A 17452-nucleotide genomic window follows, 5' to 3' on the forward strand; every position below is an offset into this window, starting at 1 on the left:
AGGAGGACAAAAAACTCACTAGAAATTATTTTAAAAGGTCATACATGTATCTTGCCTATGCTTTCAAAAGGTTTGTTGTCAAAGAAAAGTTCCACAGTGACACCAACTACATGGATGACATTTCCTTGTTTTAGTATGAAAAACAAATCCCTAAAAGACAACCATGTAATTAAAAACATTCACGAATTATCTGCTTGGCACTGACATGTGCCATGCCTCAACTTCCCCTTTGCCTCCAGTTTTTCATAATGAGGAAAAGTCAATCCCTATGATGCAATAACATTTCCTTAGAAAAGCAGAAAGGAAGGTGAGTATATTTCTTCTTAAAACAATGCACGCCCTGCTCCTCAGATCTTCCAGGAGTCCTGTCCCCACCCCCAACCCCCCACCAAAAGTATCACAGAATAAGCAAATGAACTTAGTATCTTCAGGTGAGGCTAAAATCATTCAAAAATTTCAGATGCAAGCATGAGGAAAAGCTATGTGAGAAGGTGTACTGTGCCAAGGATTGCGCACATAAATTTCCCAGATCTCCCATTATTTGTTGAGGTTTGGCTCTATGTCTTAGAGAACCTTCTACCATTCAGGTGGTAAAATGAGCCTTACATTTTCATGGCAACTTAAATGAAAAAGCCAGCTGCCAATGAGCATGTCTTTCACAATGCAGGACTTTCGTTTCCTGCGGACCCAATGTGAATGGAAATGTTCTACCTTACGAAGCTTCTCATTTCTCCCAACAGGCAACGTTTTATTGACCATGATGAACTCAACTGTCACCTGGCTTAGACTCCTCCCTCCTGAACAATTAAAAAAAAAACCCACACCAAGTTGCCCTTGCTATTACAAATAAAGCCATGGAGCTCTCCCCTGTGGCTCTGGAATCGTGCCAGGGTGATTCCAAAGAGCTAGCTTTGGGATTCAGGCTCAGGCTTGGCCATCCAAAGGTGTAGGTACTTTCATTAGAGGAGGGGGCCTGAGTGGTGCTGGTGCAGTGAGGTAGCACAGAGGACATACCTATGTCCTGTTCATCACAGATTCCCTATTTAGTTAGCATATGGATGTCATGAAATAAAGAATCACTCAATGAATTCATGTTCTCATCTATAAATGGCAACCAAATTAGTGGCTAAGTAAAGAAGTGGAATGCATTTACTTTCCAAATTAAGTAAGTGGATTGGGAAAAATGAGGCTTTTCCAACCCCTGAGACTGCTTGTTTTAAGTTATGCAGCAAGAATAACATGCAGCAGTGGACAGCATCTAAAAAGTAAAAAGGGCCTTGTAGATGCTTCAAATCCTTCCTGTTTGGACAAAAAAAGCTATTTGAAAGGGCATTTTATAGGATTTATAAAGTGAGATCTGACAGCTGAGACCAGTCACTAAGCATGGCATATACAAGGACCCCAAACAACTCAACTCTCTTCACTGCCCAAGAAGAGCCAATATTCTGCACAGGTAAGGTCCACTTATTATTAGTTTTAGTGTCAGCCTCTGTGAATTCTGGGTAATTGGACCTAAGAAGTCCTGTGTGAGCTGATCACTATGAGATACATAGTCTTGCTCATATCTTCCAAATGTGTGGTATATCTTTAAGTGCCTATCTAGGCCTTAATATAGAAATGACTTAAAATTATAACCTGGGTTTAAGAGGACAAAATCAATCCATACTTCTGGCAATTCAGCCTTTCATAGCTCACCTGCTGAGAAATTCATTCTTCCTAACCATATTCCACAGCCGGAAGATGAAGGCACAGGACAAGTCAGGAATGAAGAGAATGACAGAGAAAGGGAAAAAGATACAAGATCAAAAAGGATGACCAGAGGACAGGAAAAATATATGACACTTCAACATGCAGTCATTGTCGGTGTTAGTGACGACAGCAGATTGACAAGGCAAGATGTTCACATCTTTAGATTAAATCTGAGTTTATAGAGAACTCAAGAAGCTAAAAAAACACAAACAATAAGCTTGTAATACATGCACACAGTCAAAAAAAATTTCTTAAGGAAAAAAAAAATCTTTCACATACATCAGTCAACCAGAAAATAGGGAGAATAAAAACATGATTATAGCTATAAAACAGTTCATTTTTCCCCATGCAGACAGTAACAAGTTGTTTTTAAGAGAGAAGGTTTGTAAAATGTCATTCAATTATTTGAAGCAGTGTCCATCAAAGTGTATAACTCAGTTCCCTAATATCCTACATCTCTACCAGCTAGCCACAGTGATTACATCTTATTGATTCAGGCCAGCTGGTTAAACTGTTCTTCACTCTCCACTAAATCTTTCACATGAAATAGTCTTACATAGAATGATTAAGTAGGAGCCCTTTAAATCTTTCCATCTTCCCACGCAGCCTGCTTTATTTATACCCGGTCTTTATAAAGGAGTAACCTCATGTCTTACCCTTAGCCTATATACACCACAAGACCCACTCTTTCCTTTATCTAGATCCTGAGTGTTACAAAACAATGCTTCCAAAGCACTCACGCTTCCTGCATGGTCTGTCCTTGTCATAAAAAAAAGCAAAACAAAGAAGGTCATGCAGCTGCCTGTGAATGAATGGCAGCTGCACCCTGCAAGGGTGCAACGATTTTTCTCCATTGTGTAAAAGGAATAATCATCAGACTAAAAATCTGCCATTGTACAGTTTTAAATCTGATCATTTCTTAAAGATGACTTCACATTGACCTTTCACTATTAGCTGGAAACAAAAACACCACACAAGGAGGTTGTCATACCTTTCTTGGACTTTCCTGCATTAAACAAAAGACAAAAGGACAAAGATTTCATTCATTCTAAAGCTCAAAAAGCAATAGTTCACAAGTTGTACAAAAGCCAATAACCATTACAACTTTAAGAGCCGAGTTCCTGGGCTGTCTGCTTTCAACTCTGCCCTCGAGGACCTTTGTCTGCATGATTCACATTGTTGGTTCCATTAAAACAATGCTGATTGCGGGAATGGCTTATACTTACACCATGGTCCTTGATGTATCCGTGATGCACAAACAGCAAAAAAAATAGCTCATTTAAGTTAACTGTGTAAGTCAACAAAAATGGTAAGATTTATTACATTTGAGTTGATGAAAATGTGTTAGACCCAAACTTTCTCAAAACCATGAAATTTTACTTGTATTTTAGTGCTCGTGAAACAATTCTAAATGAAATGATGATTCAACCCTCCAGGTCACTGGGCCACCAGTATGGGCTCAACAGAAAATCCTGCCAAATTTAAGGTCTGCTGTGGCTCTAAGAACTGCGGCCCCCAACCCCTCGTCCTCCACGTGGGGGAGCCACGGGAGACAGGCTGGCCTCACAAGACACATCTCATGCAATTGGATCAACACACACGATGCTTCTCCATTTCCTCAGAAGCCGTCTCATCAGCGCCACAGAAACGCTTTAAGGAACACCACTTTAGCTGCAGTAGGAAGACTGAAGCGGCAGTCTTCTCGGGTGTACCAAAGACCTACCAGCGAAGAACCAGAGCAAAAAGATCAAAGACAGTATATTTTACAGAGGGCACTTCCCTGCGGTGACCTAAGAGAATCAGATCCATTTTCCTGTATGAATGTAGCTTAGGGATTCCCAGTATTTGAAGGGGAAACAGAGACTAGAATATTAGAGATGAAACATCCCTTCGTTTCACCATATTCTCACGAGGGTCATCTTACATGATAATGTTAATAGCTCTTATTTTTACAAATCCATGTAGTATAAAGGTCTCGTTTTCCTTACTCTCTATTTTAAGAAAATCTTTTTAAAATAAAGTATGGTATTGGGGCCAATCCAAGCTTTGATGTCTTCAGCCACTGAGAAAAAATACATTTAAAAAGAAGTCTATAAATATTGCAGAAAAATGCTTCAATAAAACACAGTCTTGACTCAAATGAATGGTAATAAATGAGAGCTAAAAGGTACTTTTATGTTTATTATTTATAAATCATAAGAGCTATTTTTAGCTTCAGAAATTATTGTAAAACAAAAATAACAGGCCCTGGCTGGGCAGCTCAGTTGGTTAGAGCATCAGCCCAATGTGCCAAGGTGGCAGGTTTGACCCCTGGTCAGGGCACATACAAGAATCAACCAATGAATACATACATAAGATACATAAGTGGAACAACAAATTGACATCTCTCTCTCTTTCTAAAAATCAATACATAAAGCTTAAAAAAGAAAACACAAAAGTTCAATCAAATGTATTTTATTTAAATGTAACATAAACCTATCATACATTATGAACCTCTCTTCTGACTACTACAGACTCTACTAATTATTAATTAATTTCTAATAATGATTCAAAAACCTCGCTCAAGCTCTAGCTCGTTGCTCAATGGTTAGAGCACTGGCCCTCAGACTGAAGGGTTACAGGTTCAATTCTAGTCAAGGGCACATGCCTTGGTTGCAAGCTTGATCCCCTACTCCGGGTCAGGGCGAGTGTGGGAGACAACCAATTGATGTGTCTTTCTCACATCGCTGTTTCTCACTGTCTCTCCCCCTCCCTTCCGCTCTCTCTAAAAATCAATGGAAAAAATATCCTCTGATGAGGATTAACAACAACAACAAAAAAAAAAGGAAAGAAAAAACAAACAAACCTCATTCAAGTGATATATATGTATATATACAAAAGTTATACACATACATATACACATCACACATACATACATATATATACATACCAAAATGTATATATTTTTTTCCTTTTTTTTTGTCTGATAGAAAACCGGTGATTATCCCCTGATACCATTGGCAGAGAGGCTGAGCAGTCAGGATGGAATCCCAGCCTGCTTGGAGGGAAGAGATTCAATCCCACTGGAACATGAATACATTTAGGGGCCACATGCCCACCACTCTATCAGCCTCTGCATTTACATCCTTTCACACCTCCATCACATTTACCACTTTTTACTGAAATTATCTGTTATGTGTCTTTTCCCCTCACCAGACTATAAGCATTTCAAGGGCAAGAATCATGTCATTCATCTGCATTCTTGGTCTCTAGCACCCTGCCTATTCAAAAGTGAGAGCCAGCCAGGCCGGTGTGGCTCAGTGGTTGAGCGTCGACCCATGAACCAAAAGATCACAGTTCAATTCTGGGTCAGTGCACATGCCTGGGCTCAATCCCCAGTAGGGTGTGTGCAGAAGGCCGCCAATCAATGATTCTCTCTCATCATTGATGTTTCTATCCCTCTCTCTTCCTCTTTCTGAAATCAATAAAAACATTAAAAAAAAAAGTGAGGGCCAATACGAGTATAAGTTGTTGACCTAAGCGACTGTGTTAACACAATAAATCTAATCCAAGAAGACTCTCACAGTTGGAACTGTATTGCAGCTATTTCTTCTAGCCCACAAAGACTATTTGAGAACCTCGTTATAAATGCAATGCATTTTTACAAAGAAATAAAATACCCTGAGAATCAAAGTCTACCTGAAACCTCACAACCACATTAGAAGAAAGGCTCAAACCACATTAAAAGGCCTAGGGGAGTTTGTCCTGGGCCACTGGTGCTCCATTTACTGTGTCAGTTCAATGAATCTTTAGCACATGTTTCAACACAGTGGCTCAGCCACAAACCAGGTGAGTGACTTAGGGTCTCTCTTTTCTTTCTACCTATAAAATGCAAAGGTTAGCAATTCTCTAGGGGCATTTCTGGTTTGAGAATACTATTGCATTTCTGAAGTGCAAAATTTGAAACATACCAGTCATATGTGTATATAGGAAAAGTTACCTTAGTACAACAATTATCTATCTATCTATCTATCTATCTATCTATCTATCATCTATCTATCTATCTATCTATCTATCTATCTATCTATCTATCTATCATCTATCTATCATCTATTCCTTCCCCAAAGGGGACACATGAAGAGTGAAATCAAGGGCTTTGCTTGCTGCCCTTTTAATGATCCTCAACCTTGCTCTCCCTCCCTCTCTCTGAAGAATTTTTATGCTTAACAAAAGGCATCCCATTTGATTTTTAAAGTGACATACCTCTGAGCATCCTCCGAGATTCTGAGTCTTTGGTCATGGTTGCCAGCGAGTGAGGGAGCACGCTGCCACAGCTGTTGCTCTGTCCCAGGGGCAAGTGAGCCTGTGAGAACCGGGAGGAAACACTTCAGGCAAACTGCAGCTTTCCATGGCGCCTATCTAAGCACAGAGGGCAGGACAGGAAGGTCTTCCAACCCGTTTGTGGACGCTCAATGATAAAGACCAGTCACTGTCCCTCCCAAGGAGCTCCATGGAAGTCTCCACATCACAGCAGTTCCTCCAGTGGCAGCAATTCCAAAAGACAGGGAAAACACTTGTTCTCCAAAACCACCATTGAGAGCAACTCAAAGTTCCACATGCATAAGGAGCAGAGGGCAGAGGCAGGGGCAGGAACGTGCAGGGCATGCACCAGGACAGAGCAGACCTACCCTGTGACACGGGCGCCAATTTCCACCTCCCCCAGTTATCTAATGGGCCGAAACCTGGAGAAATCTATAAACTCCTCCAGTGGTTCTAGAACTCTCTTTAATAGCAAAACCCTTTATGTAAAATATTCTTGGAACACCAGTTTATAAAACAGAATGCCAGTTTAAAACAACATTATTCTGACTAAGGTCAAAGGAAGGGCCCCAAAGCCTGTCCCCTCAGCACCTCCTTGTCACCTCCCTTTCCTCCTCTTCCTGCAATGACCCCTCAGGCATATCAGCAGAGCATAAATGAGGGTTTAGGCATCAGACCACATGGTTCATATTCCAGCTTCATGACTAACCAACTAAGGGCACTTGGGCTAGTCACTTAGCTTCTTTATACCTCAGTTTATCCATACGTACAATGAGGATAGCAATTAGTATCTCTACTGAATAGTCTTGCTGGATTTTCAAATAAGACAATCCGCATAAAGCACTTAGCCCAGTGTCAGGTTCAGAAATGACTCAATAAAAATCTTGTCCTATTATTCCTATAATCCAGAGCTTGTATCTTCCAATTTCCAGCTGTAGGATGCAGCCACAGGAGTCTGCCACATGAATGCCACCTACCACTTATGTGGTGGTGGCAGAAAATACCCTGAACCAGGTTCTTTGGTACCAGAGCATACAATTCCAAATGTCCTCTGAATAAGACAGAAAATGCAATTTAGTCATAATGTCTGCCCCACAAGCAAACTTAATGATTTATTATTTAGCATTTTCTTTAAGGACCTTTGAGCATCTGTCAACATAAGGACGAGAAGACTCCCTGAATGTGAAGCCCACAGTTCTCCCCATGTCCTACCTTCGGGGCGGTGCTTCTCCCCATAGTAGCACTGCTGAAGTGTGGGGATATGGAAGGAGTGCTTTTCTTTCGAGGCAAAGTGTCACTCAGATAGAGGCCTTCTTTATGCTGTTTTTTCCTTTCTTCCAGACTTCTAAAGTGCTTTAAATGCAAATGTAAAGCAGAATAGCAAAACTTGACTAATTGCAACAGGTCACTGAAGAAATTAAGAAGTATGCATTTACCAAGAAGTTTGGGAATTTTAACAAAATTTTTAAAAATCCAACTCATACTTGTGTTCACTAACAGACTTGGGCTAGCTAGCATTCGGTAAGATGCACAGGCAGTAGAAGAATTTTTTACTGAACCTAGAAACAAAAGGAAAAAAAAAATCCACCTTTCAGTCTCATAGTTAGTGCCTGCTGCCTTGGGGCCTCAGGACAACTTACAAATGATTATGATGGTCGCCATGTGGATGGCGGAACAGCCAGTGGACAAAGCAAGTAAGCAGTTTCTCCCCTTGTCTGTCTGGACAGTTCTGTGTGGTGGCACAGATCCCAGTGTGAGGAGAACAAGAAAAGGGAGAAGGAAGAAGACGGAGAGAAAGAGCAAGTAAACAGGGGAGTTGTTTTAAAGTTGGAATAATATTTCATTCACATAAACACACTCCAAATCGGCATAACGTTTCCATAAAAGGCATCCTTCTAGGTTACTCTTTTATTTAAAAAAGATCTTGGCCAAGAAGCCCCTAGAATAATTCCTCACATAAAAAAACAAAGCCCTCCTGTTGACTATTTCTTTTTTTTCCCTTTCAGATTCCTAAGGCAAAAATTTGCCAACTTGACATTTATCCAAAATTTCCTTGGCCTCTCAAAAAAAAAAAAAGTCTTCAATAGTGAAGTTATTTCCTAGTTAAAGCTTCTTTAGGTTTGATCATTGTTATCCTCAGCTTGGGCTTTTGAAATATGTAAAAATTAATGCAAATTTGAGTTACCAAATTCCTTCTTCTTCTTTACACGTGCCAATTATGAAACATATCTGCATGTTTACTTTAACATTAAATACTTATAGTAGCTAATACTTACTAACCTAAAAGTACTGGGGAGATAAAGTCCTTTAACAGAGAGTAAAGATACCTTCATGAAATGTAAGGGCTGACACGGCACAGCAGGGCTTGCCTATTTGGGGGAATCTAGTGTATATGCTTCCTTATGATCTTCTGGGGCCCAATTCACATAGGAATTTGATTATAATTTAAAGGAGGCTCATAACAGATTTTTTAAACACAAGCATACATATGTACTGAATGTAGTAAAAGGAGGGCAACATTAAGAATTACAAAAATATATATTTTAATCTGGTCAATATAAACTGTTGTTCTATGGCCCCAAAACACTACTTGGGTGACACTGGACAAGCTATCTACTATACTGAGCCTCAGTTCCCTAAATGTCAATATGCAGTTAATTCATTTTTCATGGGATATTTGAAGGGAGAAATGAGATGTTTATTTGTAAAATGTTTAGGAAATTTTGACACAGAGTAAAGGAATGATATCTATTATGGTTTCAATAATGTGTAAAAATGTGTGTTGACACAGCAACTTTTATACCATGGATTTTATGGAAATAATAATTATTATTTTGAAAAGACCCAAGATAAGTTGCAATATTTTGGTTGAGTGAAAACTAATGTATGAGGATATAAAATTAGCTCAAATATATCAAAACTTAGGAGAGGACAGTCCAGGTCCCAAAGTTATAACGTTCCCCACACCCTTAGGCCTCACTAAATGTCCTTTAAAAAGAAAATCAGCAAAGGAGTATGCACCTTGTCTTTTTAAGAAATTTCTTTGCAAAAGTTGAAGGAAAGATTTGCAAGCTCTGAACACCAGTTCCTAATTACCTGTTGCTCCTGCTGCTGCTGCCTTCTGTGTTTCTTAGCTGGCAGAGGAGGAGGTGTGTCATTTAAAGGGAAGGGATTGACAGATGGAGCCATGACTTCAGGCCAAGGGGCTGATGGAGGTTGAGTGACAGGATGAGGAGAAAGGGTAGAAGGAAACATAAATCCAGGACAGACAGGTGATCTTTGCTTTATGGAGAAAAAAAAAAAGTATACATGTGTCCATATAAAATGAAAGAATAATGACAAAGAAATGAAATAATCTCATTGTTCTCTTTTTCTTATATTTTAATCAAGAAATCACAAATGATAGGCTGTATCTTTCCATTTAGCCTCTAGTGAAAACCCCAACCTGCAAGCAACTTAGATCAACAGACGGTATTTTCACTTATTATTATTTGCCCCTTTCCAGATGTTTTAAAAAGACATAACATTAAAAAAATCCATACTGCAAAATGTAACAGAAAATAAAATTGCCCTAGCCAGTTTGGCTCAGTGGACAGAGCGTCAGCCTGTGGACCAAAGGGTCCTGGTTTGATTCTGATCAAGGGCACATACGTTGGCTGCAGGCCCCTCCCTGACCCGGGCCCTGGTCAGGGCTCATGCAGGAGGCAACCAATCAATGTGTTTCTCTCACATCGATATTTCTCTCTCTCTAAAATCAATGGAAGAATATCCTCAGGTGAGGATTAAAAAAAAAAAGAAAGAAAGAAAACAAAATCAAACTGGAAAGGTGATTCAAACCAACAATTTTAGAAAGACTTTTGATTTTTAAGAAAGCTAGATCAGGTTAGAGTACTCAGATATAGAGTTTATGATTTTGAACTTACTTCTAGTAGTCCACTCTGTCCCATATATTTCATGGTTTCTTGTATTACAATTGGTAGAGCAGTACCCCCAAATTGGTATGTTTTTCAAACTCAGTATCACTTTGACCCTCTGGTCAACCAGACGTGTATTTGTCACAAGTGCCCTCATTTTCAGTTAACCAGGGTTAATTTTTGACATGAGGAAAGCAGTGAATGAATGAAATGTCATGCCAACACACCTCTTTATTTTGTGGCTGGCTCACCAGTACAGCTGTGGTAGGCCCAGTGGCAACAGCATCAGCGTCAGCAGGGAACTGAGTGGAAGGGGATAGATTCGTGGAATTGCCACATGGCTCATTAATTTCATTTACACTGATATAGCCCTAAAAGGAGGAATTTAGAAATTAAACACAAAGAAAGCAAAAGCTGAGGCATGCGAGAGTATTAATGCTCTAATATAATGGAGTTAGCTTAGAGCGGCACGGCCAGATATCTGTGGTATTATCAAATGCTTCATCAGGGAGTTATCAGCAATTGAAATGGATTTACAGTGCTTAATCATGAAAAATGATATTCCAAACATTAAAAACAATTTTCCCGTTGAAATTATAAATAACCCAACATCATTGATTTTAAAATACCCAGAGGTATCACCTTTCATTCTGTTGACTGAATGAGGTTGTCATTACACAACATTTAAGATAATCACACACAAATCAGAGATATAAAATTGACAATGTAATCATTCACTCTCTATTTCAAGAGCCTTTTCCACATTATTTTTAGATTTTTCTTTCTTCTTCTGTTTCCTGATAAATTAAAGTGTGAGTGAATGTGGGCTGAGGGCTACTGGTTTTTGCTCTAAGTCATTTATAAAACAATAATTTATTTGTAATGGAATCCAACTTTTAGGCATCTCAATTAAATGAGAATAAGAAGTACACTGTCCTCTAGTGTGCTTCTCCTAGCAAGACACATGAACACACACACACACACACACACACACACACACACACACACACACACAAACACCCTAAGGTGGAGTTGCAACTTGAGGATGTTTCAATTCAAGGCAGCTCCCCCAACTCCCACTCTACTCCTAAGACAGAGAATTTCCAGTTACTTTAAATTCAGTGATTCAATTCTGGCTTCAGCATAAATACCCATAAGTCAAAGTCTATCATCTTCAAACTCCTGAATTTATATTTGAGGAAAAGGCACTTGCAAATTTTCATGGAAAGTAATTGTACAGACCAATCATGATTTTCACCACACCAATAAAGCAGTATGAAAAAAGAATAAAGAGTAGAAAATAGTATCTCTTTCAAAGGTAAAATAGTGTTAAATTTAACACTTAGGTTCTTCTATTAGCCCATCAATCTTTTTAAAAAATGGCCCAAACAAAGGCAAAATAACATTATGCTGATGAAGCAAAAATTCCAGGCTAGAAAGCAAGGCTTCACCGAGAATTGTAATTATGAGAAAGTAGAGAAAGTGGGAATTGACTGTTTATAAATTGTAGGTATCAAAATGCTGCTGAATTAGTCTCTCACTTCAGATAGAGGCAATGAATACTATGTAAAGTTTTATAAGATTAAATGGAAAAAAGGCAGTAGAAAACTGGGTTGTCCAAATTTCATTTTATCTTTGATAATGAATCAGAAATGAACAGTAACAACTTTTGAGTTATTCTTTTTCTCAGTTGATAGTAGAATGTTTCAAAGACCACAAAACCAAATTAATTTATTCAAAAATGTATGCAGCTTGTCAAAAGTGGGACTTGTTTAAAAGTTAGATATAAATTTACCACTCCTTAAAAACAGAGAGAGAGAGAGTGAGAAAGAGAAAGAGAGAGTAAAGTCAGAAAGAAAGAAAATCAAAACAACTTGTGAGTCAAGTTGATGTGGTCCATGAAAGAGAACACATAGCTACTCAAAAGAGTTGCAGACACACAAAAATAATAAATCCAAATAGCCTTTTGAAACCAGGAAGTCTGCAGAGAAAAAGAACAACTCACTCATTAATAGAAAAGGAAAGATTTTATTCTTCTACTAAGAGGTAAAGAGACCTTGGAACCTACTTAATTCCTTGGATGCTATAAGCCTTTCAGACTCACTGTGTCCAGAGTCAAACTGCTTATCTTCCCTCTTGAACCTATTCTTACCCGAGTCCTCCCTATCTTAGGAAAATGTACTCAGTATCCATCTCATTATTCAAACTGGAATAATGATATGGCTCCTGACATTAATTTACTTCATCCCCACATCCAGTCTATCAACAAGAACTGTCACCTCTGGTTCCAAGATCCTATATCCGCATCCAGCTAATTCTCTCCATTTCTGTGCCATTGCTTGACTCTGAGCCCCCCCATCTCCAGCCTATACTATTGCAATCACCACCACTCTGGCTTCCTGGCATCTCCTGCTCCTCCTCCTAATCCAGTAGAGCAGCCCAGAGTGATGCTTAACAAATGGATGTCAAGTGATGTCACCTCCCAGTTTAAAACCACTCAGGGGCTTCCCACCCATAGAAAATAAACCATGTGCCTTTAACATGGCTCACAAGACCTAGCCCCAGCTCACCTTGCTAACATTCTATATTTGGCTACGCTGCATTCACAACCACCCTTTGTCCACTGAATCTGCCAGTTCCGGGTTCTGAATTATGGGAAAGAAACTATGAAACTGAATCATCTAATAAAGCTTTTGTGGAAATAGTTCACAAATTGCGTCTGTGGTACACATTAAGCACACCTGTTATGTGATGAACATTTACTTCACATACCCTTCCTCCCCCTACCACCCCCCCCCCCCCAAAAAAAAAATACTTTCTATGCAGGAATTCTTAACTCTGATGTCTTTTTAAAAGCAATTTATAAATAAAGGGGTTGTTATTATGCAAATTTTTAGGTAGAAGCAAGCTTTTTCTTTAGCTTTTTGTAGAATATAAGTATGAAAAGTTTTCTTTCTTAGTCAAGGTTATACTTTTCCAAATTAGAGTTAAAGCAGTCACCATTGTAGCAGTGTAGCTCTATAAAAAGATATTTAGGAAAGGAGAGTGTTAGGGTCTGGGGGAACATGGATGTTTGGGATAAAGAGTGTATATAGTTTAATATAACTAGGATTTTTCAATTTAGATGGAAAGTAGCAGAAATGACTTTGGGAGAAAAAAAGAGAGAGAGAAAAGAAAGAAATCAGATTATCTTCTCAAATATAATGGGGAATTTTTATGTTTTAGGAGACTTAGAAGTAAAATAAAACAGAGGAAAAACTGAGAAAGGAAACTGCAGGAAGGAAAGAAGAGAATATAAGATTAGTTTTCTTCTGGACCCTAAATTTTTTGAAACTCTGAGTTAACTCACAATGTCATTGTCAAGCAAAGCAGTCACACACACGCACACACACACACATACACACAAACACATACACACAGGGCATTTGCATAAGACACAAAAATAATGAAAGGCAGGAAGGCTATCAACACATGGAGTGCTTTCCTAAGTCACTTAAGCGCATGCTTTTCCTGTTCCGCTAATCGCAGAGGACTGAGGCGCCGTCCTGATGTCTAAGGTGATGTGAGTGGGCACGGAAATCACAGCTCACCTCTTTCAGAGTATTTGGGTTGACAGGAAACCCTTTCCCCCCAGAGAGGCTGGAGTATTTCTTTTCCAGATTACAAAGATTTTCCTTTTCCTGAAAGAACACAAAATCTATTAAGTTTAATCAACTTTGGATTTCCCTGATGACTAATGCTCTTTAACATTTTTTCAGATGACTTCATATATCTTTTGTAAAGTGTTTATATTTAAGTCTTTTGCCTGCTTTTAAAAAATTATTTATTGGGTGTTTAAGTATTATTATTGAGTCATAGGAGTTTTTAATATATTCTGGATACAAGTTCTTTGCCATTTCCTCTTTAAAAAATCTCTTTCCTTACCCAGGGCACTTGCACTCCTATAATTTCTTCTGGAAACTTCATCATTTCAAGTTTTAAGTTTAGGTCTATAATCGCCCTCAAATTAATTTATATGTATGGTGTGAGAATGGATGGTGTTGAGGTACTTTTCTTCCTTGTTTACCCAGTTGATCCAGCACTACCTGTTGTAAATACTTTCCTTTCTCTACTAGATTTCTTGGAGCCTTTGTAAAAAATGAATTAGACAGCATATGTGCGGGTCTACTTCTGGACTCTGTTTCCACTGATCTATATATCTATTTGCATGCTAGCACCACACACACAAGGAGTCTTAAATCCTGCAGCTTTATAGTAAGACTTGAAGTCAAATAGTATAAGTTCTCCAACTGTGCTCTTGTTCAAAGCTGTTTTGGCTATACTATACTGTTTACATTTTCATATACAGGCAATTCTCATATTTTGCAGAGTTAATGTTCCATTATGTTGCCATAACACTGAATTAGTGAATGCAGAACCAGTGTCCCTAAAGGAATGACAGGGTTGGATTACTGTGAGCCTCTGTATTGATCAATCAGCAAATACACATAACTTTATTTCATGTGTGTTTCTGTAAATGATGGTCAACTAAATTTTAGCATCAACCTGCCAATCTCTACAAAATGTCTGTTGGGATTTTTATTGCCATTGAGCTGCATCTATAGATCAATTTGGGAAAGTAATTTTAATACTTATGATCCATAATTTTTACAATAGAATTATGTTTCATGTATTTTTAATAAGGAAATGGTATTTCTGTGAGGGTACTTATCCATTTATAAAAATTTATCCCTAAGAAACTTTTTCCTTTTCAGCTAAAATTTCAGAAACCGCTTACATATTACATTATATAATTTAATCTGTGCCCTTGACTGTTATGTGAAAGGGTAAAATGGTGGTGGGGAGGCTAATGGTGCTGAAGCAGAGTTCATCCCTAGAGCAGCGGAAAGGAATGGCAACTACAGCTCCATTCAGAGGCTTGTAGGTGCTGAAGAAGCAAGAGGAGAGACGCTGCTGGGGATTGGTATGGGTACAGAGGCACTTTGAGTGAACTTATAATTCTATATAAAACACTGATTTTCCTCTCTATTCTCAAACTAAAAATACCTAAAAAGGGAACACTCCAGCTACATTTCTTGTAGGTGGGGTCATGGTACAGCCTCATATTTTAATGTATCATCCGGGGTTTGTTTTTTTCCTGCACACCATTCTGGGTCCACCTCATATGATCCCAAATGTCACCTTCCTATGTACTGGCCTGCACGCCAGGCTTAGTTGGGAGACTAGGCCCTTCAACTCAAATTTCTGGTGCCTTATTCATGAAATTAGACTATGGCCATATCAGGAAATCTGGTTGTGGAGGGATCCCTTTGCATGTAGCCACTTTAGGGGCTGGGGTGTGGACATGGTCCCTTTGAAAGTCATTCTTAAATTGCAATCCACTGCTCACTATTAAAAGGCACTTGCTTTGAAGGACATGACTTTCCCCACATTTCCAGGGCTGAAAAGGAAATACGTACTCTTTGCAGCATCATTATTAAATTATTCTTTTCTTTCACAAAGTGATCTTGTTCTCTCTGAGCCTGCTGGACAATGTGGTTGGCTTGCTTTTTCAATGCAGAAATTTTTTCCTGGCAGAAAAGAAGATGATCATAGAAAGATGCAAATTAGACATACAAAGGCTTGCCAGTCTGTCCTAGAAACAAGAGAAGAGGTGTTCATAGCTGGAATAACGTTCTCATTGACGGTTGGCCCATTGCTACCCAGAGGCAGTTTCCTAGACGGCCAAGCTCGCGGCTTTTCCTTACCAAAGGCCAACACAGTTTGAGCGGTTTGAAATCTATTTGAAGAACCCAGAAGTCAACAGGAAATCTTGTTTTAGACTACAAATGAATTTTTGGCATCATCTTGGGAGACGCCTTATGGGAAAAACAATGGAATTTCTTATTTAAACTGAGAGCATAAGATGTCACCTTCTCTATCTTCCCTTTGCTCAATTTTTTGGGTTTAGTCCAAAGTGTTGGGTGTGATTCTAAATTCTGGAACAAGAGTTGATTTCTGGGCTGGACATCTGGGTGCTAGGGGTTGGGAGGAGTCAGTAATGTGCATGGCATTCATGGGGCTATTTCTAATGGTGACAAGCTATCAGCCAGCTTTGCGAACTATTGAGCAATGGACAGAGAAAGTTTCCAAATAGATTTTGTTCATACAATTATTCTGAAGCTAGTTACTATGACTGCAAAAGGAAGTAATTGAAAACAAATATCGAAATTTCTGATTTTCTCTAACTCGGTTTTCACATAAGAGAGAAAAATAGATATTATTTATAAATGCATCCACAGCATTAAGTAACAATGACTGTAACATGTAATGTTTATCTAGTTTAAAACACCATTTGGCTCCATAATCTGCCAAATGTGATATGTGATTAAACACTCAAAGACATTCAGATGTAAAGACAGGCAGACAGACACATGCTATAGCTGTATTATTGATTATTATTGTTACACAGTGAGGGGCATATTATGATTTTTGTCTTGAATGACACCCGGCAGAAGTACCTTTCTAGTAACAATGTTCCGCTGATATTCAGCCACCTCACGCAAGAGCTGTTGGGTCAGGTTCTCCTTTTCCTCATCCAGACGGCTCTCATGCTCTAGCTGCTGGAATTCCAGGTCCTCAAAGTGTTTGCTCTCAACATCCAACAGGTCAGCATCCTTTGGAGAAAAGCAAATGAAAACAAGACACACTAGAATGGCTACAGCCTTTTTAATGTGAAAAAAAAAATTTAAGAGCAAACAGTCCAAAACATCTTTTCAATTACAACATCAAACAGGGTTATAGTATGGTAATCCTTCCTTTTGGAATTAACCCCCAGTGCAGAGACTGTTATTAGAATGGAAAAGGACTTGGGAGTAGGGGATGGGGACACATTTATTTCACCATCGATTTTAGACTACTTTGTGGACAGAGAAATTCTTGCTTTAAATCTACTGGGTGGCTTTAAAATGGATCACAAAGTATACAAAGAATTCAGTGAATAACCTAAATATTATATGCAGACCAAAGGTGTGACATAGTCTCTTGATAACATTCCCACTTTCCACAACTGGTCAAATAAAATGAGACTTTAGTTCAGTGATTAAATTCAAGATTTCAAAGTTGTTGACTGTAAAAAAAGAAAAAAAAAAGAAAAGTTGTCATACATAACAGACCAGAGGTCTCTAAGAAGGATAATATGTCCCAAATGGCATACCACACAATCCACTAAGATGTGAAGAGAAAATATTAGAGCTCCTTTATACTTAATTTTAGTTTTTCCTTCCCTTTTATAATCCTCAACAAATGTTCTTTAATCTACATACAAGTAAGTAGCATATATACATTATTTAATATAAATATATATTTTTGAGCATGCATAAGTATATATATATGATCAACGTAACATATAGGCATGCATGCTCACATAATTTTATTGAAGAGAGGTGTAATCAAACATATTTGGAGATTGGGGTTCTTAAAAGATTGTTTATAAAACTTCTTAGTGGAAA

General features: G+C 38.5%; 1 protein-coding gene across 1 annotated transcript in view; it reads right to left on the minus strand.

The window, feature by feature from the left end:
• The window catches only part of PHLDB2 (pleckstrin homology like domain family B member 2), a 229086-nt gene that overhangs the window by 20165 nt on the left and 191469 nt on the right, over positions 1-17452 (minus strand). The window contains exons 8-14 of the mRNA XM_081086409.1: positions 16463-16618; positions 15422-15532; positions 13553-13642; positions 10190-10333; positions 9145-9330; positions 7261-7401; positions 5992-6091 (exon numbers count right to left, since the gene is read on the minus strand). Of these exons, the coding sequence (XP_080942535.1) occupies positions 5992-6091; positions 7261-7401; positions 9145-9330; positions 10190-10333; positions 13553-13642; positions 15422-15532; positions 16463-16618 (928 nt within the window). The remainder of the gene's footprint in view (positions 1-5991; positions 6092-7260; positions 7402-9144; positions 9331-10189; positions 10334-13552; positions 13643-15421; positions 15533-16462; positions 16619-17452) is intronic.

This window comes from Myotis nattereri (genome assembly GCF_964212035.1).
Source record: "Myotis nattereri genome assembly, chromosome: 3".
Lineage (NCBI taxonomy): Eukaryota > Metazoa > Chordata > Mammalia > Chiroptera > Vespertilionidae > Myotis > Myotis nattereri.